The sequence below is a fragment of the Salvelinus fontinalis genome, chromosome 23, assembly GCF_029448725.1.
Source record: "Salvelinus fontinalis isolate EN_2023a chromosome 23, ASM2944872v1, whole genome shotgun sequence".
NCBI classification, from domain to species: domain Eukaryota; kingdom Metazoa; phylum Chordata; class Actinopteri; order Salmoniformes; family Salmonidae; genus Salvelinus; species Salvelinus fontinalis.
Genome location: NC_074687.1, coordinates 15,297,968 through 15,321,347, shown reverse-complemented (window position 1 = coordinate 15,321,347; position 23,380 = coordinate 15,297,968). Strand labels below are relative to the sequence as shown.

The 23,380-nt window shown below is 41.7% G+C and overlaps 1 protein-coding gene across 8 annotated transcripts in view; it reads right to left on the bottom strand.

Annotated features, from left to right (window-relative positions):
- Positions 1 to 6,677: 6,677 nt before the first annotated feature.
- Positions 6,678 to 23,380, bottom strand: part of LOC129820893 (nck-associated protein 1) — a 75,475-nt gene continuing 58,772 nt past the window's right edge. For 7 of the 8 annotated variants that reach the window (XM_055877979.1, XM_055877976.1, XM_055877978.1 and 4 more), the window contains 11 exons: positions 19,715 to 19,933; positions 19,178 to 19,308; positions 18,676 to 18,773; positions 16,078 to 16,171; positions 15,748 to 15,830; positions 15,485 to 15,565; positions 15,139 to 15,232; positions 12,158 to 12,274; positions 11,849 to 11,958; positions 10,961 to 11,050; positions 6,678 to 7,848 (listed from right to left, as the gene is read on the bottom strand). In XM_055877979.1, coding sequence (XP_055733954.1) covers positions 7,732 to 7,848; positions 10,961 to 11,050; positions 11,849 to 11,958; positions 12,158 to 12,274; positions 15,139 to 15,232; positions 15,485 to 15,565; positions 15,748 to 15,830; positions 16,078 to 16,171; positions 18,676 to 18,773; positions 19,178 to 19,308; positions 19,715 to 19,933 — 1,234 coding nt within the window. In that variant the 3' untranslated portion in view covers positions 6,678 to 7,731. The remainder of the gene's footprint in view (positions 7,849 to 10,960; positions 11,051 to 11,848; positions 11,959 to 12,157; positions 12,275 to 15,138; positions 15,233 to 15,484; positions 15,566 to 15,747; positions 15,831 to 16,077; positions 16,172 to 18,675; positions 18,774 to 19,177; positions 19,309 to 19,714; positions 19,934 to 23,380) is intronic. The other variant, XM_055877977.1, reaches the window with a different exon arrangement.

Here is a 23,380-nt window from a genome sequence, read left to right as displayed (position 1 = left end):
AGCTTCCCTAACTGGCTTCCTGTTAAGGCAAGGGCTGATTTCAAGGTTTTACTGTTAACCTATAAAGCGTTACATGGTCTTGCTCCTACCTATTTTTCCGAGTTGGTCCTGCCGTACATACCTACACGTACGCTACGGTCACAAGACGCAGGCCTCCTAATTGTCCCTAGAATTTCTAAGCAAACAGCTGGAGGCTGTCACGACTTCGACCGAGGCAGGCTCTCCTTCCCGTTCGGGTGGCGTTCGGCGGTCGTCGTCACCGGCCTATTAGCTGCCACTGATCCTTTTCTCCTATGTGTTTATTGGGTGCACCTGTTTTGTATTAGGGTGTAATTAGTTGGGCTTATTAGTCAGCCGGCCCGCACGTTTCTTTGTGCGGGATTGTTTGTATGTAAGTGTGGTGTTGGTTTTGTGCTTCACGTTATTCTGGACTGTGTTCATTGTCCCCCGTGTCTGGGGTAGTTTATAGTGGACTCCCAGTGTGTTAGTAGGGTGGCCTAGTTTGTTCCGTGTTCATTAAAGAACAATTGTATTTGCACCTGCTGCTCCTGCGCATTTCCTTCACACTCCAACACCCAGGCCTTACAGAGGCAGTGCTTTCTCCTATAGATCTCCATTTTTATGGAACGGTCTGCCTACCCATGTGAGAGACGCAGACTCGGTCTCAACCTTCAAGTCTTTACTGAAGACTCATCTCTTCAGTAGGTCATATGATTGAGTGTAGTCTGGCCCAGGAGTGTGAAGGTGAACGGAAAGGCTCTGGAGCAACGAACCGCCCTTGCTGTCTCTGCCTGGCCGGTTCCCCTCTCTCCACTGGGATTCTCTGCCTCTAACCATATTACAGGGGCTGAGTCACTGGCTTACTGGTGCTCTTTCATGCCGTCCCTAGGAGGGGTGCGTCACTTGAGTGGGTTGAGTTACTGACGTGATCTTCCTGTCTGGGTTGGCGCCCCCCCTTGGTTTGTGCTGTGGTGGAGATCTTTGTGGGCTATACTCGGCCTTGTCTCAGGATTGTAAGTTGGTGGTTGAAGATATCCCTCTAGTGGTGCGGGGGCTGTGCTTTGGCAAAGTGGGTGGGGTTATATCCTTTCTGTTTGGCCCTGTCCGGGGGTATCATTGGATGGGGCCACAGTGTCTCCTGACCCCTCCTGTCTCAGCCTCCAGTATTTATGCTGCAGTAGTTTATGTGTCGGGGGGCTAGGGTCAGTTGGTTATATCTGGAGTACTTCTCCTGTCTTATCCAGTGTCCTGTGTGAATTTAAGTATGCTCTCTCTAATTCTTTCCTTCTCTCTTTCTTTCTCTCTCTCGGAGAACCTGAGCCCAAGGACCATACGTCAGGACTACCGGGCATGATGACTCCTTGCTGTCCCCAGTCCACCTGGCCTTGCTGCTGTTCCAGTTTCAACTGTTCTGCCTGCGGTTATGGAACCCCTACCTGTCCCAGACCTGCTGCTTTCAACTGTTAATGATCGGCTATGAAAAGCCAACTGACATTTATTCCTGATTATTATTTGACCATGCTTGTCATTTATGAACATTTTTTAAATCTTGTCTCTCTCTAATTCTCTCCTTCTCTCTTTCTTTCTCTCTCTCGGAGGACCTGAGCCCTAGGACCATACGTCAGGACTACCGGGCATGATGACTCCTTGCTGTCCCCAGTCCACCTGGCCTTGCTGCTATTCCAGTTTCAACTGTTCTGCCTGCGGTTATGGAACCCCTACCTGTCCAAGACCTGCTGTTTTCAACTCTTAATGATCGGCTATGAAAAGCCAACTGACATTTATTCCTGATTATTATTTGACCATACTTGTCACTTATGAACATTTTGAACATCTTGGCCATGTTCTGTTATAATCTCCACCCGGCACAGCCAGAAGAGGACTGGCCACCCCTCATAGCCTGGTTCCTCTCTAGGTTTCTTCCTAGGTTTTGGCCTTTCTAGGGAGTTTTTCCTAGCCACCGTACTTCTACACCTGCATTGCTTGCTGTTTGGGGTTTTAGGCTGGGTTTCTGTACAGCACTTCGAGATATTAGCTGATGTACAAAGGGCTATATAAAATAAACTTTGATTTGATTTTGATTTGAGAGAATGCCAAGAGGGTGTAAATCTGTCATCAAGGCAAAGGGGGGCTATTTGAAGAATCTCAAATATAAAATATATTTTGATTTGTTTAACACTTCTTTGGTTACTACATGATTCCATATGTGCTATTTCATAGTTTTGATGTCTTCACTATTATTCTAAAATTTAGAAAATAGTACAAATAAAGAAAAACCCTTGAATGAGTAGGTGTTCTAAAAGTTTTGACCAGTAGTGTGTGTATATATACAGTGCATTCAGAAAGTATTTAGACCCCTTGACTTTTTCCACATTTTGTTCCATTACAGCCTTGTTCTACCATTTATTAAATATTTTTTTCCCACATCAATCTACACACAATACCCCATAATAACAAAGCATAAACAGGTTTTTATTGCTTGAAATTGAGCTCAGATCCATCCTGTTTTCATTGATCATCCTTGAGATGTTTCTACAACTTGATTGGAGTCCACCTGTGGTAAATTCAATTGATGGACATGATTTGGAAAGGCTGTCTATATAACACTTGTCTATATAAGGTCCCACAGTTGACAGTGTATGTCAGAGCAAAAACCAAGCCAAGAGGTCGAAAATATTTTCCGCAGAGCTCTGAGACAGGATTGTGTCAAAGCACAGATCTGAGGAATTTTACATTTTAGAAATGTTACCTTTATTTAACTAGGCAAGTCAGTTAAGAACAAATTCGTATTTACAATGACGGCCTAGGAACAGTGGGTTAACTGCCTTGTTCAGGGGCAGAACAACAGATTTTTACCTTGTCAGCTCAGGGACTCGATCTAGCAACCTTTCGGTTACTGGCCCAATCCTCTAACCATTAGGAAGGGTACCAAAACATTACTGCAGCATTGAAGGTCCCCAAGAACACAGTGGCCGCCATCATTCTTAAATGGAAGAAGTTTGGAACCACCAAGACTCTTCCTAGAGCTGGCCACCCTGCCAACCTGAGCAATCGGGGGGGTGGGGGGGGGGGGCTTGGTCAGGGAGGTGACCAAGAACCCAATGGTTACTCTGACATGGCTCCAGAGTTCCTCTGTAGAGATGTGAAAATCTTGCAGAAAGACAACAATCTCTGCAGCACTCCACCAATCAGGCCTTTATGGTAGAGTGGCCAGACGGAAGACACTCCTCAGTAAAAGGAACGACAGCCGACTTGGAGTTTGCCAAAAGGCACCTAAAGGACTCTCAGACCATGAGAAACAAGATTCTCTGGTCTGATGAAATCAAGATCGAACTCTTTGGCCTGAATGCCAAGCATCACGTCTGCAGGAAACCTGGCACCATCCCTACGGTGAAGCATGGTGGTGGCAGCATTATGCTGTGGGGATGTTTTTCAGCTGCAGGGACTGGGAGACTAGTCTGGATAGAGGGAAAGATGAATGAAGCAAAGTACAGAGAGATCCTTGATGAAAACCTGCTCCAGAGCGCTTAGGACCTCAGACTGGGGCGATGGTTCATCTTCCAACAGGACAATGACCCTAAGCGTACAACCAAGACATTGCAGGAGTGGCTTCCTTGAGTGACCCAGCCAGAGTGAACTTGAACCCGATCGAACATCTCTGGAGACCTGAAAATAGCTGTGCAGCGACGCTCCCCATCCAACCTGACAGAGCTTGAGAGGATCTGCAGAAAATAATTTGGAGAATCTCAGAAAATACTGGTGTACCAAGCTTGTAGCGTCATTCCCAAGAAGTCTCGAGGCTGAAATCGCTGCCAAAGGTGCTTCAACAAAGTACAGAGTAAAGGTTCTAAATACTTAAGTAAATGAATGTGATATTTCATTTATTTATTTTTTATTATGTGTGTGTGTGTGTGTGTGTGTGTGTGTGTATATATATATATATATATAATAAACCTGTACTGAGTGTACAAAACATTAAGAACACCTTCCCAATATTGAGTTGCTCCACTCCCCTCTTTGCCCACACAACAGCCTAAATTCGTCACTCTAAAAGGTGGAAAGCGTTCCACAGGGATGCTGGCTCATGTTGACCCCAAGTGTCAAGTTCCCTGGATGTCCTTTGGGGGGGGTGGACCAGTCTTGATACACACGGGAAACTGTTGAGTATGAAAATCCCTGCAGCTTTGCAGTTCTTGAGACAAACCGGTGCACCTGGCACCTACTACCATACCCCATTCAAAGGCACTTAAATATTTTGTCTTGCCCATTCACTCTCTGAATGGCACACATAGAGAATCCATGTCTCAATTGTTTCAAGGCTTAAAAATCCTTCTTTAACCTGTCTCCTCCCCTTCATCTACACTGATTGAAGTGGAATTAACAAGTGACATCAATAAGGGATCATAGCTTTTACCTGGATTCACCTGGTCGGTCTATGTCATGGAAAGAGCAGGTGTTCTTAATGTTTTGTACACTCAGTGTACAAAGGTTCACTCAATTAGCACGTCAGCTAATATTCTTTTGATTGGTAAATTAGTCTAGCCAGCTATCTATCTATACTTGTAGTACTGATGGTCGAATTTCTGACTGGGGCCCACTTTAATTTTGTTAGTCACTAACTCAGATATCATATATAAAATGACAAAATGTGTTGAATTGCAGCAAACCTGGTTTAAAACTGCATCATGTTCTATATTCCTCATTGCAAAATGGGTAGAATTGCAGGAAATTAACTCTAAAACTTATTTTATCTTCTTTGTTCTCAATAGAGGGTTCTCTAAAGTGTTTTACTCGCAAGTTGGGGGGTATGGATGTGTGGGTATGGATGTGGGTATGAAGACCCGCGAGCCACTGTGGCCCCTCTTGATGAGTTCAGATTTTTGTGGCCCCCACACTCAAAGTTGCCCATCCCTGGTCTAGATGACCTAACTTATTTGAGTAAAGCGGCCTATACATTGTTATTTGGAAGTAAACAGTCATGATGGCCCTTATGAAGTCACCATTATGAAGACATGGGGTGTGTTCGTAAATTCACGCTGGATTGTCAGAGAGCGATCTGGGCGTTCGTAAATTCAGAGCGTTGTCAGATTGTCCGTTAGTAAATTCAGAGCGTTTCGCTCTCTGAGCATTCAGAGCGCACTCTGGACTCTTTGGCTGTGGAGTAAGGGAAAGGGAAAGGAAAAGGGGGATACCTCGTCAGTTGTACAACTGAATGCATTCACCTGAAATGCATCTTCCACATAGGGTTGATCAGAGCGTTCTGACCTCATAAAGTCAGTCAAGCACCCAAGCTAACTGATTAAAGTTGGCTAGCTTGCTAACTGGCTAAAGTTGGCTTGAAGACCTTACTCTGACCATTTTCCTCACCCTGGCAGAGCTGGTTAGGCTGTTTTCATGTTATCTAGAGCGTTGGTGACTGTAACTGAGCTGCTGGCAACAATTTAATAAATTTTTTTGGTTGACATTTACTGACACCGGTCATATTCAACGGGCGTTGCGCGTTCGTAAATTCATCAGTTATTCTGCTCTCTGAGTGAATTTACGAACGCACCCATATTATGATGACAGTGCTATATACACAAGCAGCTTTAATCAAGCCTAATTATTAGTGTGAACTCAACACAATGATGAGTGTTAATAGGTGTTAATGAGTGTTAATTAAGAACATGTTAAATATCATTATTTATTTAATTTTTTATTTAACCTTTATTTAACCAGGCAAGTCATTTAAGAACAAATTCTTATTTACAATGACGGCATACTTGGAAACAGTGGGTTAACAGCCTTGTTCATATTTTTACCTTGTCAGCTCAGGGATTCGATATACTAAACACAGTGTTTAAATAGTATACAATGGACAGCATGGAGGATTTTACAAGTTGACCAAGAGGTCATATAGGGTCAGATTATTAAATAAGATACAGTATTCACCATTTCAGTGTTCTCTATTTCAGAATGAACTGGATCCATGCAACATTAGGCCAAGTAAAGTGGAGCAAATTACTCTTATGAAAGCTTTTTAACATACCTTTTTGTTTAGTTTATCACACATACAGTAACAGTGGAATAGAGAGCAGATTTGGGATTTAAGGTTTAGATTTGTAGAAGATCAAAGGGACTTCTGATTGACCTTGCCAGCCATTATTAGAATGTTCATGTTTGTTCCTCGTCAAACTGGATCATGGCTTGTGTGTGTTCATGCGTTCGTTCCTGTGATCATGTGACTGAGGGGTGTTTAACAACATGACCAGGGAAACATCAATGTGAGGGCTGCCTGCCAGGACTCTCAGTGTTCTCAGGCCGGAGGAACACTTCCCCACTAATATTTTGACAGCAAAAAACAAAAAAATACACAAAACAACCAAGACCAATGTTGGCCTACATACAAAAAAAGAAACTGTTCTAGGAAAGACCTTCAAGTTCTAAGCACTGAGAAGCAAACTCAATAACACATGACAATCAGGTCAGATGTGAGTCAATTTGCTGCCAATTGTGATAGCTAGAACTGTGGAAATTTCCCTAAACAAATGTCTCAAGTGGAAACACTCAAGTTAAAATGATTAGGCTAATCATAGCAAATCTGTGTGTGTGTGTGAGTATGTATGGTATTTTGTGTGCAGCTTATATCCTGAAGTTTATTCAAACATTTTAAACAAATGGGACTCTAGGCCAGTAAGTGGATATAACCTAAGATTTATTTGTCACGTTATGGAGGATAAGCGGTTCATTGAAACATTGAAAACATATAAAAGTGGTAAAAGGAAAACTATGTATAAACATTCAATAAATATGAAAGAATGTTTATTATATACCGTACAGACAGGTACTATGGAGTAGTTATGCCAATGAGGCATTTAGTTAAAAAATTATTCTATGCTTTGTACAAATATCAACCATCTGTTATCAGTTTTCATAATGTTTAAGTTTAATACCAACATTTCAGGTTAGCTCCAAATAATATAAGATGCTATGTTTTCTCAACAGTTTGGCAAATATCTCAAAGAAACACAAAAAATGTAAATAACACAAATTCACAAAGATACACATACTGTAATAACCGACAGATAATGATAATGAATATAACTGTGTATCACCATTTCCAAAAAACTGCAATTAGTTTTGCACATTCCCCTTTACCGATAATAGCATTTTTAGTGTTTAATTTTTAACCCATTCAATATTTAGAAACTAAGATAATATTTAAAAATTAAATTAAGTTGTAGTGTATTGTCACTGATCATTGTCAACAAAGCTTACATCAGATTAAGTAAACAAATGATTAATTCATAAAACTGTATGAAAAGAAAACCCCTGATCCCACAAAACCAATAATACTATGTTTTTGTTTTCTTTAAGACTGTAAGTTGAAACACAGCACACCCACAATGGTCATATCATCATATAAGACTCATGTTGTCCAAAGCCATATATTTATAGTCTCAGTAAAGAGCTCTGGGGCTGCCTGCATGTATCAAGCTTCTCAGAGTAGAAGTGCTGATCTAGGATCAGGTCTCCCCCTGTCAAGTTAATGTTATTCATTATGATCTAAAAGGCAACACTGATCCCAAATCAGCACTCCTACTCTGAGACGCTTGATACATACAGCCCTTGTCTCCTCTTCACTATCTGCATGCTGAACTCCAGACAAGGTGAGGAGTCTCTCACTCGCTCTCTCCCTCCTCTAATCTGTCTCTCCTCTAACCCCTCTTTCCTCTCCTCCTCTCAGGGCTCTCAGGCGGAGGAAGACACACTCTGCTTGTAGACAGCATGGTATGCATTACGGAGCAGCACATAGGGGAAGCAGGACTCCAGAAGGTCCATGGTCAAGAACGGGGACTCCTGCACAATCTGGTAGAGAAAACACATGGATGGATATGGATAGAACCTAAAAGAACCACTGTGAGAACGTCTCAAATAGCTTCCCATTCTCCATATAGTGCAGTACTTTAGACCAGGGCCCACATACGGCTCTGGTCAAAAGAAGTGCGCTATATAGGGAGCCATTTGGGATGCAGGCTGAGTTTAATCATACTTTTGTGATTTTTCCTTGTTCTCTATATTATCGAGGCAGAGTAGCCCCATGGATAAGGCGTAAGGGTGTGTGTGTTCTATATTATGCAGTTCCAATGCAGGATAAAGACTGTGGGTGATTCTTCTTTCTTTCCACCCTGGTTGTCTTTCTATTCTATCTCCTGTACATTATTCTTCAAAGTCAAGCAAATCCAAATCCCACAGACCAGTAAGCCCCTCTGATCAACAGACAATACATGTGTATGCATGACTGCATATGTCATTTTCAATACACAGTCTGAAAGAAAATAGTGCTCTGTTCATTTTCAAGTAGAAAGAGGTTTGCAATTCTCTTTATTTTCTTTCTGCTTTGGGCTGGCCAGAGACTAATGAGAATGTTGACCTTGGAACCAGTATATTACATGTGTTAGATGGTAGCTAGATGATGTGACAACATGTTAGATGATAGCTAAATGTTAGTTAGAGGATGTGACAATGTGTTAGATGATAGCTAAATGTTAGTTAGATGATGTGACAACGTGTTAGATAATAGCTAAATGTTAGTTAGAGGATGTGACAACGTGTTAGATGATAGCTACATGTTAGTTAGAGGATGTGACAACGTGTTAGATGATAGCTAAATGTTAGTTAGAGGATGTGACAGCGTGTTAGATGATAGCTAAATGTTAGTTAGATGATGTGACAACGTGTTAGATGATAGCTAAATGTTAGTTAGAGGATGTGACAGCGTGTTAGATGATAGCTAAATGTTAGTTAGAGGATGTGACAACGTGTTAGATGATAGCTAAATGTTAGTTAGAGGATGTGACAACGTGTTAGATGATAGCTAAATGTTAGTTAGAGGATGTGACAGCGTGTTAGATGATAGCTAAATGTTAGTTAGATGATGTGACAACGTGTTAGATGATAGCTAAATGTTAGTTAGAGGATGTGACAGCGTGTTAGATGATAGCTAAATGTTAGTTAGAGGATGTGACAACGTGTTAGATGATAGCTAAATGTTAGTTAGAGGATGTGACAACGTGTTAGATGATAGCTAAATGTTAGTTAGAGGATGTGACAACGTGTTAGATGATAGCTAAATGTTAGTTAGAGGATGTGACAACGTGTTAGATGATAGCTAAATGTTAGTTAGATGATGTGACAACGTGTTAGAGGATAGCTAGATGATAGTTAGATGGTGTGACAACATGTTAGAGGATAGCTAAATGTTAGTTAGATGATGTGACAACGTGTTAGATGATAGCTAAATGTTAGTTAGAGGATGTGACAACGTGTTAGATGATAGCTAAATGTTAGTTAGAGGATGTGACAACGTGTTAGATGATAGCTAAATGTTAGTTAGAGGATGTGAAAGCGTGTTAGATGATAGCTAAATGTTAGTTAGATGGTGTGACAACGTGTTAGATGATAGCTAAATGTTAGTTAGAGGATGTGACACCGTGTTAGATGATAGCTAAATGTTAGTTAGAGGATGTGACAACGTGTTAGATAATAGCTAAATGTTAGTTAGAGGATGTGACAACGTGTTAGATGATAGCTAGATGTTAGTTAGATGATTGTTAGTTAGAGGATGTGACAACGTGTTAGATGATAGCTAAATGTTAGTTAGATGATGTGACAACATGTTAGATGATAGCTAAATGTTAGTTAGAGGATGTGACAACGTGTTAGATGATAGCTAAATGTTAGTTAGAGGATGTGACAACGTGTTAGATGATAGCTAAATGTTAGTTAGAGGATGTGACAGCGTGTTAGATGATAGCTAAATGTTAGAGGATGTGACAGCGTGTTAGATGATAGCTAAATGTTAGTTAGAGGATGTGACAACGTGTTAGATAATAGCTAAATGTTAGTTAGAGGATGTGACAACGTGTTAGATGATAGCTAAATGTTAGTTAGAGGATGTGACAACGTGTTAGATGATAGCTAAATGTTAGTTAGAGGATGTGACAACGTGTTAGATAATAGCTAAATGTTAGTTAGAGGATGTAACAACGTGTTAGATGATAGCTAGATGTTAGTTAGATGATTGTTAGTTAGAGGATGTGACAACGTGTTAGATGATAGCTAAATGTTAGTTAGAGGATGTGACAACGTGTTAGATGATAGCTAAATGTTAGTTAGAGGATGTGACAACATGTTAGATGATAGCTAGATGATAGTTATAGGATGTTTCAACGTGTTAATGTTAGAGGATGTGACACTATGTTATGATAGCTAGGTGATAGTTAGATGTGACACTGTGTTATGATAGCTAGGTGATAGTTAGATGATGGGACAACGTGTTAGATGATAGTTAGATGTGACACTGTGTTATGATAGCTAGGTGATAGTTAGATGATGGGACAACGTGTTAGATGATAGTTAGATGTGACACTGTGTTATGATAGCTAGGTGATAGTTAGATGATGGGACAACGTGTTAGGTGATAGTTAGATGTGACACTGTTATGATAGCTAGGTGATAGTTAGATGATGTGACAACATGTTAGATGATAGCTAGAGTAGGCATAACTGTATAATTCTTAGTCATTCGGTTTGATATAGTATCGTAAATTAATGGTATATGACTCTCCTAAATTACTTTCCCAGGTCTCCCTTTGGGAAATAGTTATTCTGACCTTAACGGGACTTAAATAAAGGTTAAATAGAACATGACGTGTGTTGTAGTTTAGTCCGCATCCCAAATGGCACCCTATTCCCTATATACTGCACTAATTTTAGCATGAAACACAACCTGAGAGTGGCTGATGACTTCCAAAGTCTTTGCTGTGTCAACACAAAAGAGATTGTCTGCCGACACTGTTTAAAGGTTCTAAGTACTGTCGGCACGCAAACCTGAGCTTTTTGACCAGGTAGTGTACAGTAGTGTACTTTATATGGAATAGGGTGCCATTTGGGACACATCCATACAGTATGTGACTCACCATGTCCAGGAGCAAGTAGACAGATTCTCTGTTCCTTGTTGTGGTTTTGTCAGTCTCCTGGCCGATCTTCAGCAAACTGGAGGAGGCAAGCTGCACAGGAGAGAAAGAACAAATGAAATCAGATTTTTTTTCTCTCCCAGTACTAAGCTTAATCTGTGTCTGGGGAAACCGACCCTGAAAGTGTAGAAGCACTTGTGTCTCTTTCCATCAGTTTTACAATGTTACTAGACATTTAAAGTCTATAACACAGTCACTATGAAAAACCCCAAACCATCAGTTTACCATTCTAAACTTGCCATGTGGGTTCAGCTTTGACACATGGATTTAAACACTGGATTTAAGCATTTCAAAGAGGACCTGGCTTGGTTTGTGTCTCACATGGTTTCAGATGGGGAACAGCATTAAAGATTTCAACACTGTTATAGTAATACATTATTGGAGCGCAATAAAAAGTAACAGGACATTGAGGAATAATTCCAATGGAAATACATAGAGGGGAAAACAAGGTCAGTGGGTCGCTGTGCTCTCCTCCTCAGCAATGCAGAAAAATCACAAGTCATGCAGAAAAAATCATTTAAGATATTAAAATAAAAATTATTTAGAATCACAGAAGGTTTATGGAACATTTATGTTTTTAAATCCTGGTTATGAAAATTAAAAATAATATAAATAAAAAATGATCCTGCCTTTTCCCACATTGTGTGTATTAAAACATGTATGCGTCCCAAATAGAACCCTATTCCCTACATAGTGCACTACTTTTGATGCAGGCCCAAATAGAGAATAAAAACAACAGATGAAGGAAGAGAGCTGCTTATAATAAATAATAAAAAAGGGTGAAGATAAATGTGTGGTATAAACCAAATGAACTATCACTATAAAACGTACTGCGAGGAACTCTTTGAGGCGGTCCTCGATGCTGCCCTTGTGGATGGTGAATAAAGCTGCAGCGATCTGGTTTATAGCTTTAGCCAGACAGTGGATGTTGTTGCAGTGACCTGTGAAAGGATGACAGACAAGATGATATTAGTGTCTCGACTATGTCTTTAAACACTGTGGGTAAAAGGATCTACTATATCTTACAGCACTGTTAACAAGGACGATTATGAAGGAACCATATCAATAAGTATAACAACAAATGTCATAGAACATATAATATACATAGAACATATACTTCATGTATCTAAGAACAGGTACCTTGGATAGCAGGGCTATACTGGGACATGACGTTGCTTGCCAAGGTGGGCATAGAGACCGCCACAAAGACCATCAGCAGGCACGCTATCTTGTACTCTTCCTCCGGACTGATGTTCTCTGTTACCAAAGAAAGGAAATGTCCGTTAACACCATCAGGGGGATCCATTTTGGATATTATCCAAAAATGAAGACCCGCTAGCCAAGACAAACTGCATTATGGCTCCCTAATTAACTGTAATTTATATTTACAAGACTGGGAGGGGATTCAACTATGTGGACCCAATAAGGGGTAGGTGTGCCTCCCAAATGACACCCTATTCCCTATGGGCCCAGGTCAAAAGTAGTGCACTACATAGGGAATAGGGTGCCATTTGTGACACATACGACGAGATGAGGTTGAGGGTTGATAACTATTTTGAAAGTAAACATAGGTTTGTATAAAAACAGCTGCGGTGTATAACAGAAATGTCTTCACTGGCCAAAAGACCCCCAGGGCTCTTTGTAGCTCTGAGTTAAAGCAATGTTAAAGCAATGTTATTTAGTATTTTCCTTAGAGCAACAGAGAGGGGTTGGGAATTTGAGGAGAGCCATTGGCTTCGTCCTAAATGGAACCCTATTCCCTATATAGTGCAATACTTTTGACCAAACCCCTATATATGGGTTGGGTGCCATTTGGGACGCGGCCAGAGAGGAATCTCTAGTAATAGGGTGCCATTTGGGACGCACTCCAGGGCCCATTTGTGCACTATATAGGGAATTGTTGGGTGCAGAAATTGGACTGGACTGGACTTTGTGGATATGGCTGCAGGCTACATGACTTGACAACTTAATACCAGTGTGTATAAGTATCAACATGTCCAAACGTTACCTAAACAAATGCATGGCCTATCTGTTGCAATTATGAAATTGACAGGACATATTTATTTTTAATTTATGAAAACTTTGATTTTGATACATGACTACAGAGTGGAATGCAGTTCTAATGCTTGTCCAACTCTCACGCTCTCTGACATTATCAACAGATTACTTTTCAAACTGTGAGATTCCAACAGTGAATCAGTCATCCCTTTACACAGCATGTGGACATGGAACTCAGGCTATGAGGCATATGAGTAATATTCATCATTTTAGCTAAACAACTTAACATACACTACATGACCACAAGTATGTGGACACCTGCTTGTCAAACATCTCATTCCAAAATCATGGGCATTATTATGGGGTTGGTCCCCCCTTTGCTGCTATAACAGCCTCCACTCTTCTGGGAAGGCTTTCCACTAGATGTTGGAACATTGCTGCGGGGACTGATTTCCATTTAGCCACAAGAGCATTAGTGAGGTCGGGCACTGATGTTGGGCGATTAGGTCTGGCTCTCAGTCGGCGTTCTAATTTATCCTAAAGGTGTTCGATGGGGTTGAGGTCAGGGTTCTGTGCAGGCCAGTCAAGTTCTTCCACACCGATCTCGACAAACCATTTCTGTATGGACCTTGCTTTGTGCACGGGGGTATTGTCATGCTGAAACAGAAAAGGGCCTTCCTAAAACTGTTGCCACAAAGTTGGAAGCACAGAATTGTCCACAATGTCATTGTATGCTGTAGCATTAAGATTTCCCTTCACTGGAACTAAGGGGCTTAGCCCGAACCATGAAAAACAGCCCCAGATCATTATTCCTCCTTAACCAAACTTGTTGGCACTATGTATTAGGGCAGGTAGCGTTCTCCTGGCATCCGCCAAACCCAGATATGTCCATCGGACTGCCAGATGGTGAAGCGTGGCGGCGAGCTTTACACCACTCCAGCCGACGATTGGCATTGCGCATGGTGATCTTAGGCTTGTGTGTGGCTGCTCGGCCATGGAAACCCATTTCATGAAGCTTCCGGACAGTTTTTGTGCTGACGTTGGTTCCAGAGACAGTTTGGAACTCGGTAGTGAATGTTGCAACCGGGTACATATGATTTTTACGCGCTACGCGCTTCAGCACTCGGCGGCCCCGTTCTCTGAGCTTGTGAGGCCTACCACTTTGTGTCTGAGCCGTTGTTGCTCCTAGACATTTCCACTTCACAATAACAGCACTTACAGTTGACCGGGACAGCTCTATCAATGGGTGCGGCTGAAATTCACAAATCCACTCATTTGAAGGGGTGTCCACATGCTTTTGTACATAGTGTATGTGTCCAGATTTCTCAATTGAGGCTTAAGTCAAATGTTATTTTTACATTTATAAAAGTACAAAATGGCATAATACAGTGCGGTTGGAGGAAACATGGGACAAGTTGATTATCGTGTTATTCGACATATGAAAAAATGCTTTTGAAAGATTTTGATGAGATTTTCACACTTCCTAGAGAGCGCTTCTTTGTTTACATCTATTCAGCACCGTTCACACCCTCTTAAGGCTTAGCCCCACCCCACCCCACCCACACATGTAAACACGTGTGAGTCAGCATGGCATTGACCTCCAGAAAGTAAGTCTCTCTACTTAAACCCAGCTAAAGGGAGCTGTAGCAATACTTTTGCAGTTGTCCATAGCTATATCTTTCCAAAAAATCTGCGGTAGCAAAGATGATCTATATACTAACTAGGAAAGCTACCATTCTGTAGACAGAAGCCTGTGACATGACAGACCAATCAGGACTCATCTCTCGGGATGTCCAACCACTCCTTATCTCAACCAATCATGACTGTTATGGATATACTTGTCATCAGCAAGGACTATGGAGTTTTTTAGGATAAAAAAAATACAGCTAAGCAAAGTAAAAATCCTAGAGGAAAACCTGGTTCTGTTTGCTTTCCAACAGACACGGGGAGACAAATTCACCTTTCAGCAGGACAATAAGCAGGACTTAAAACACAAGGCCAAATATACACTGGAGTTGCTTACCAAGATGACATTGAATGTTCCTTACTACAGTTTTAACTTAAATCGGCTTGAAAATCTATTAAGATTCTAAAATGGCTGTCTATGGTGCATCCTATCTCACCTGACTTCTGAGAGGAGAGGGCCACCACTAAGGCAGGATCAATCTCACAGGGCAGACCTGCTGCAGACGACAGCTCATACACGTTCATGGCCACCTGATGATCAACAGAGACATAAAGGACATCAGAGAATCAGACTGCTTCAAACACAATAGCCATTCATATATAATATTCATAATTATATAGCTATGCCACTTAGCAGATGCTTAAATACAAAGCAATTTACAGTACAATGTATGTGCATGTGAACCTTGTGGGACTTAGTATTCTTATGTAATCCATGTCAGAACTAAACCCACAACCTTGACCACATTAAGCTTAATTTAAAGGTCCTACTGTGTCTCTCACCTTCATGTCGGTCTCTCTTGGAATGTGATCCTTGAAGTCCTCCACTGAGCTCACCAGGAATGGGATGTGGCAGGACAACACCTGGTGACAAGAAGAGGATCATGCTTTATTTCAACACAATGACAGAAATATTAGATTAAACTAACTTTGGCACAGGGTGAAATGTGAGAAAACCAGCTTGAGACAGATCAAAATAATTGTGTACTGTATTGTGTCAATATATGATGCTATTCATGTGGTGGAAAGTTAAAGGGCCGACATACATCTCGGAGTGCCTCCTGAGCAAGGGATCGGAATGAGAGGATGACTCCGATGATGGTCATCCGTTTCAGAACACTGTCGACTGCTATAACACCAAGACAAAGAACATGCAAGTCTCACAGACAACTGACATGTCTCTAGTCATTTTACAGGTATGCAAATTAGACTACGGTGGTTTGTTATGTCACTTTTTCCCTTCAGCAGCCATGTAGACAGAACACTACTATGGGAGAAATGTATATGTTGCTTATTTGGCCTTGGCAGCACTGAGCCTTGTGTCTGTCTGGCCCAGGAAAACTCTGACCAGGCCAATATAAATACAGAGTACCCACATGAGAGCTTCTTGAACAGAGAAGCCATGTGTTCAGGCTTGTCAAAGCTGGTCCTCATCTGGGTCAGAATCTCAACGTTGTCCACCACCAGTTTCTGAGGAGAGGAGAAGAAGAATGAGTTGAGGGAGAGGAGTAGAAGTGGTGAGAGAGTGAGAGAGCCTCCTAAGTGGTGAGGGGATTATTTGGGGATTCAACTAGGGATCCTAAATCCAAAGACTTTACCCTTCTTTCGCACAACAGGAAAAGGTCCTTACCATCAACAGATGGGGCACTATGCGGGGGATCTTACAATTGTTTGTCCCAAATGCCACCCTATTCCCTATATAGTGCACTACTTTTGGCCAGAGCCTATATACTGCACTACCTTTGGCTCTGGTCAAAAGTAGTGCACGATGGGCTCTGATCAAAAGTAGTGCACTATGTAGTGAATAGGGTGCCATTTGGGATGCATCCAAAATTAGAAGCCTGTACTTTTTTGTGATGGTGTCTTGGCGCAATGTTCAGGCAGTCATATGTGCGGCTCACAATGGGTTGCATGCTTTCCACTTGTTCAGTTTGCTTTGAGAGTGTTCGCCGATAACGTGTTTTGTGATAAGTCATTTGATGAACACGGCTTCGTTTGTACAGAGACTGAATAAAACCAATGCTTCATTCCTACATCTGATTGTGAATCAGACACAAACATATTTTATTTTCACAAATTGCTATCAGAAGCGAAGGGAAAAGTTTGCATGTTAGAGAATCATAAATATGTGCCAGCGCTATGTTCCAACACTAATGTGTGCTCTAGAGTAAAATACCAATTATATTATAATCTAAAGAACCGTTAGATTTTTTTTTCTCTTTCAATTAAATAGTACCCACAAAACACCAGTCTCAAAGTCAACAGTGAAGAGGCGACTCCAGGATGCTGGCCTTCTAGGCAAAGTTGCAAACAAAAAGCCATATCTCAGACTGGCCAATAAAAATAAAAGTTTAAGATGGGTAAAAGAACACAGACACTGGACAGGAACTCTGTCTAGATGGCCAGCATCCGGAGTCACCTCTTCACTGTTGACGTTGAGACTGGTGTTTTGCAGGTACTATTTAATGAAGCTGCCAGTTGAGGACTTGTGAGGCTTCTGTTTCTCAAACTAGACACTCTAATGTACTTGTCCTCTTGCTCAGTTGTGCACCGGGGCCTCCCACTCCTCTTTCTATTCTGGTTAGAGCCAGTTTGCACTGTTCTGTGAAGGGAGTAGTACACATTGCAATTTCACATTGCAATTTCTCGCATGGAATAGCCTTCATTTCTCAGAACAAGAATAGACTGAAGAGTGTCAGAAGAAAGTTATTTGTTTCTAGCCATTTTGAGCCTGTAATTGAACACACAAATGCTGATGCCCCAGATATTCAACTAGTCTAAAGAAGGCCAGTTTTTTGCTTCTTTAAATCAGAACAACAGTTTTTAGCTGTGCTAACATAATTGCAAAAGGGTTTTCTAATGATCAATTAGCCTTTTAAAATGTTAAACTTGGATTAGCTAACATAACGTGCCATTGGAACACAGGAGTGATGGTTGCTGATAATGGGCCTCTGTACTCCTATGTAGATATTCCATTAAAAATCTGAAATTTCCAGCTACAATTATCATTTACAACATTAACAATGTCTACATTGTATTTCTGATCAATTTGATCAAAAACATGGACATTTCTAAATGACCCCAAACTTTTGAACGGTAGTGTACATCTATTAGGACTGATTTTGGTGCTAATTTAGATTTATCAGTCTGGCTAGCTGCTTTCGCAACACTTATCACTAACACTAAATAAATTTTGTCTTAGTCTTATGATATCTAATTAAAAAGATTTAGCTGAACACACAGAATTTCCTGGCACTCTTTATTAGTTACCAAAAATGTATTGAGGGTAGGGAACCTGATCAAATGTCAGTCAGTTAGCAGTTAGAGGTTACCAGTAACCCACACTACCTCTGCTCTGCTCTGGTTCTGTTTCCAGGGGAAAACTCTGCTTCTGGAAAGACCCTCTAACCTCTAATGACTCATACCGCCAAGGCTTCATCTGAAATAGCACCTTATTCCCTACATAGTGCACTACTTTTGACCAGATCCCATAGGAGACCACCATAGGACCCAGGTCAAAAGATGGGCAATATATAGGGCTCTCAAACTCAACTCTGGACCTCAAAGTCAGTTCCACTGCATTTTTTCATTGTACCCCTCTAATCAGGGACTGATTTAGACCTGGGACACCAGGTGGGTGCAATTACTTATCAGGTAGAACATAAAACCAGCAGACTCTGGATTTCGTAGGGTAAGAGTTGAATACCCCTGATATAGGGGATAGGGTCGCATTTCGGATGCACACTAAGAATTATAGAAGAGAGAAACGAGGGCCGTGTTCTTTAGGCACCAAAAGGAACAAACCTGTCCAAAACAGGGGACGGACTTTCTGGAAGTGTGCAATAAGAAATGCTACCTTTCTTTTATATTTTGCAACAAGGTGCCCTAATGAACATGACCCAGCCTGACCTGGGTTAACCCTGGATGACCTCTACCATTAACCCTTGATCTCTGTGACCCCCGTGACTCCTCACCTTGAGCTCGGCCACCTGGGAGGAGATGTGCCACATGAGGCTCTCACTGAGGAACTTCATCCCATAGGGCCCCAGCAGCTCCGACAGGGAGCGCATCTCTGAAAAGAGGAGAAGAAGAAAATAGGAATAAGATGACTTTATTGCCCAATACGTCCATGAATGACCAATGGAAATGTGGTGGTCTACTTTAATGCAACCCATCCAACACAAGGTAATGGAAATGTTCTGTCATCTAATGTCTACTTTATTGTTGGCTACTTTATTGGCTACTTTATTGTCCAATGAATGTCCACAAATGTCCAACATACATGTGTTTTCCTGCTTTATTCCAACCCCTCGACATAAGATCATGGGAGAGTTCTGTTAGTGATTCTTAGCTCCATCCAACACTGCTATGGCTATAAACACAGTTTAAATATTCTAAGTAGTAAATCATTACTCATACTCTCAGTACCATGAGTCTATTGGTGTCTAAAAGGACAGCATAACTGACAAAGCTTACCTGAGATATCAGAGTATTCCTCTGCGTTGAAGGTGAGCTCGTTCTCCGTAGGTAGGTTGACAAAAGCCTTCATGGCTGGGAAGTAAGCTATGTGTCCGTTGCTAACTTGGCGCAGTAAAGTCTCCAGATACCTGTAGTACAGAGAGAATGTATGGCTTGTCATGTTGGTGGTTATCTAATTGAATGGAAGGCATGATCAAGGCTGGTATTCAGACCAACCCAGATGAACAACCTGCGCACTGCGATAGACTTTTAAAAGGCAATTTCTCAGATGTTCACAGAGCCCACATTCATCGCTGATGTCAGCTCAAGCAGAAGTCACCATTCAAACTCAATCGCAGTGCACAGGACATTTACCTGCGTTGGTTTGAATCAAGGCTCAGAGCTGTTATTCTCAAACAGACAGAAAGTCGAAATTCATATTGTTTTGTGAATGTATTCCAGTTGGTGAAGAGGTTAGTGATTGGTTGGGGTTAGTGTTAGGAGGTTAAGGTAAAGGGGTTAGGAGGTTAGGGTTAAGAAGGGGTTAGGACTCACCAGTTGGTGTAGAGGCTGGTGATGGTTGGTTCTCCGTGACTGTCCAGATGTTGTGTCTGCTGCAGCAGCACGTTGTTGAACACCCTGGTGATATCTATCTGAACATAGTTCTCTATGCTCTGGAGCACAGTCATGTAAGCCCTGACACTGGTCAGCAGCTCAGACGGTTTGGCTATCTCCTGGGTCGCCTGGTTATACATGGTCATCCCCACGATAGACCTAGAGATGGAACGAAACAGGATTGATCTGTCAATCAATCTAGGGCAGTGGTCACCAACGTTTTTTGAGGCGAGATCACTTTCTGAGTCAAAATGCAAGCCAAGATCTACCGTAAAATTACTTTTTATTTTTTTATTTTTTATTTTTTACATGACTTAAAAACATAAGCCAATGCAGCAGCATTACCCTATTAAAAACTGGATTGATGAGGTTTGTGCAGTAGGTTATAGGCCCAAAACCTTATCACCCCATATTGGCTTTGCTTGAATTGCTCTGCCAATGCATTGTTGTTCTTCTCAGACAATAAACATTTTAAAAAATCTAAATTTGAGGTAGGCTGGTAATAGATAAGTTGTTGTATTGCTTGTGAGGCACAGCTGAGTGAGCATACATTTAAATCATTCGTTTTTTAAATTTTACTGGGCTGATGGTGCCTGCATCTGCTGGTCAGTCTTAGCAGAGGGAGAGAGCAGCAGGCTGAGGGTCTGCCTCTCAACGTTCTTCTGCTGTCCCTTTCCTCCACTGACACTAACCAAAAAGGGACACTGACCAAAAAGGGACACCGTCTTTCAGCTGATGGTGAAACTCGAGTCGCAACGCATTATTTCTGCCTCATGCACAAATTCATGTTGTTACTCCTATGAACAGAGAAAGTGAAATATTCCTTGATATAAAAATTTGCCCAAGCTGCTAATAATAATAACAACGCAAGCCTATAGATACACTTTCCTACTCATTCATAGCAGCTGCAGTGCTGTTTGTAGCGCGAGAGGAAGTAGGGAGAACGTGCATTTTATGTTATAGGTTTATAAAAGAGTTAAATAGAAAGTGTTGATAGTGCCGACTAAGAACTTAAACATGAACTCACTCATAAAAACAGCAGCTAATTGCTGTATTCGTTGACAGTCTCTCTCTGGTCATGATTTTAAACGTTTTGAAATCTCATTGTATGAACTTTGCTGTAGCTTTCTTTTGTGCCTGCAACATTACTGCAGACACGGTAATCTGAGCCGTCTGATTGGCCAGTGGTAGGCATATAGTGCACTTGATTTGCTCCCCCCAGGCCCGCCAGGAAGGCAGTTTGCACCATTTTCACATGTCTCAAGGTACAAAATGGGAACACGTTGCCTACCCAGCGCGCAGGGCAGCTGAATCAGGTGCACCTATTGCCAACAGTGCAATACGCTTATCGTTGTGTTTTTTTACAGAGATGTTTGGCGATCGACTAGGATCTGTCCCAGTCTCAAGTCTCTGGAAGACTGAAACAGGTTTCCCTCAAGAATTTCCCCCTATTTAGCCCCGCCCAGTTCCTGCCGATGAAAAACATCCCCACAGCATGATGCTGCCAACACCATGCTTCACTGTGGGGATAGTGTTCTCAGGGTGATGAGAGGTGTTGGGTTTGTGCCAGATATAGCGTTTTCCTTATGTTTGGGGAGTCTCCCACATGCCTTTTGGCAAACACCAAACGTGTTTGCTGATCTAGAGCATGATGACCAATTCTTTGCAATTCACTGACAGAGGCTGAGAGGGTGTTCATATTGTCCTGGAAGTAGATATTTGACCGGCAGATCCAAAGGTTAAGGTTAGGCATATAGGGATCAATCAATCAATTGATCAAACAGTCAATCGAATGTATTTATAAAGTACTTTTTACATCAGAAAATGGTGCGTGTTAGTTACATGGACTCCAGGGAGTTTGGGCGAGTCTTCAACAATGTTCAACAATGGCTGTATTGTTTTCCCTAATCCCTAACTTTTCCATATTTCTACGTAGATAACTTGGTTGTGCAGCTGCAAGGTGTGGAGCAGGCAGATCGGATCAAACATGGCAGGGTTTAAAAACTATGGCGCCTGATCGATCATTAGGAACATTTAGTAATTAGCCATTTTTCTCGTCTGTCTGAAGTGTGCTAGGAACTGGGAACATAAGGGCAGTAAAACTTTTATCCTGCGCTGACCTTAAGGAGCGGAGCAGGGCGTAGTCGTAAGTGGCGGTAATAGAGTGTGTGTATATGTGCATGGTAATAGGCCCTGTGAGTGCCTTTGTATGTGTGAGCATGCCTTTGTGTGTACATGGTAATAGGCTCTCATATCTGGGAAGCACGGGAGAAGTTCACGGCCCGGGGGAGAGGGGTTAGCCAACGACTCACACACACACACACACACACACACACACACACACACACACACACACACACACACACACACACACACACACACACACACACACACACACACACACACACACACACACACACACACACACACACACACACACACACACACACACACACACACACAGAGAGAGAGAGAGAGGGGCCAGCCAAAGCACATACGTCACAACCCTAACTCCCACAGAGGAAAATACCTGTTCCTCTCCAGCACAATGTTTATTTCATTGGACCGGTCAGGCCCAATTCTGGACGCACGTCAAAAATCACTCTGATCCCAAAAAAACATGTCTGCTGGACCAATAAATCACACAGATAAAATCCTAAACCCCTGAGAGGTTTTTTGTTAAACTCTGCCTGGGGATTGTAACAAAAATATAAACGCAACTTGCAGCATTTTCAAAGATTTTACTGAGTTACAGTTCAAATCAGTCAATTGAAATAAATAAATTAGGCCTAATCTATCGATTTCACATGACTGGGAATACAGATATGCATCTCTGTTGGTCACAGATACCTTAAAAAAAAGGTAGGGGCATAGACTAGAAAACTAGTCCGTATCTGGTGTGACCACCATTTGCCTCATGCAGCGCGACATCTCCTTTGCATAGTTGATCAGGCTGTTGATTGTGGACAGTGGAATGTTGTCATACTCATCTTCAATAGCTGTGCAAAGTTGCTGGATATTGGCGGGAACTGGAACATGCTGTCAGACATGTTAATCCAGATCATTCCAAACATGCTCAATGGATGACATATCTGGTGAGTATGCAGGCCATGGAAGAACTGGGACATTTTCAGCGTCCTGGAATTGTGTACAGATCCTTGCGACACGGGGCTGTGCATTATCATGCTGAAACATGAGATGATGGTGGCTGAATGACACGACAATGGGCCTCGGGATCTCGTCACGGTATCTCTGTGTATTCAAATTACAATTGATAAAATGCTATTATGTTCATTGTCCGTAGCTTATGCCTGCCCATACCATAACCCCACCGCCACCACTCTGGTGGACATTCCTGCAGTCAGCATGCAAATTGCACGCTCCTTCAGACATCTGTGGCATTGTGTTGTGTGACAAAACTGCACATTTTAGAGTGACCTTTTATTGTCCTTTTATCTTTGTAATGATCATGCTGTTGAATCAGCTTAATGATATGCCACACCTGTCAGGTGGATGGATTATCTTGGCAAAGGAGAAATGCTCTCTAACAGGGATGTAAACAAATGTGTGCACAAAATGTAAGAGAAATTAGCTTTTTGTGCATAT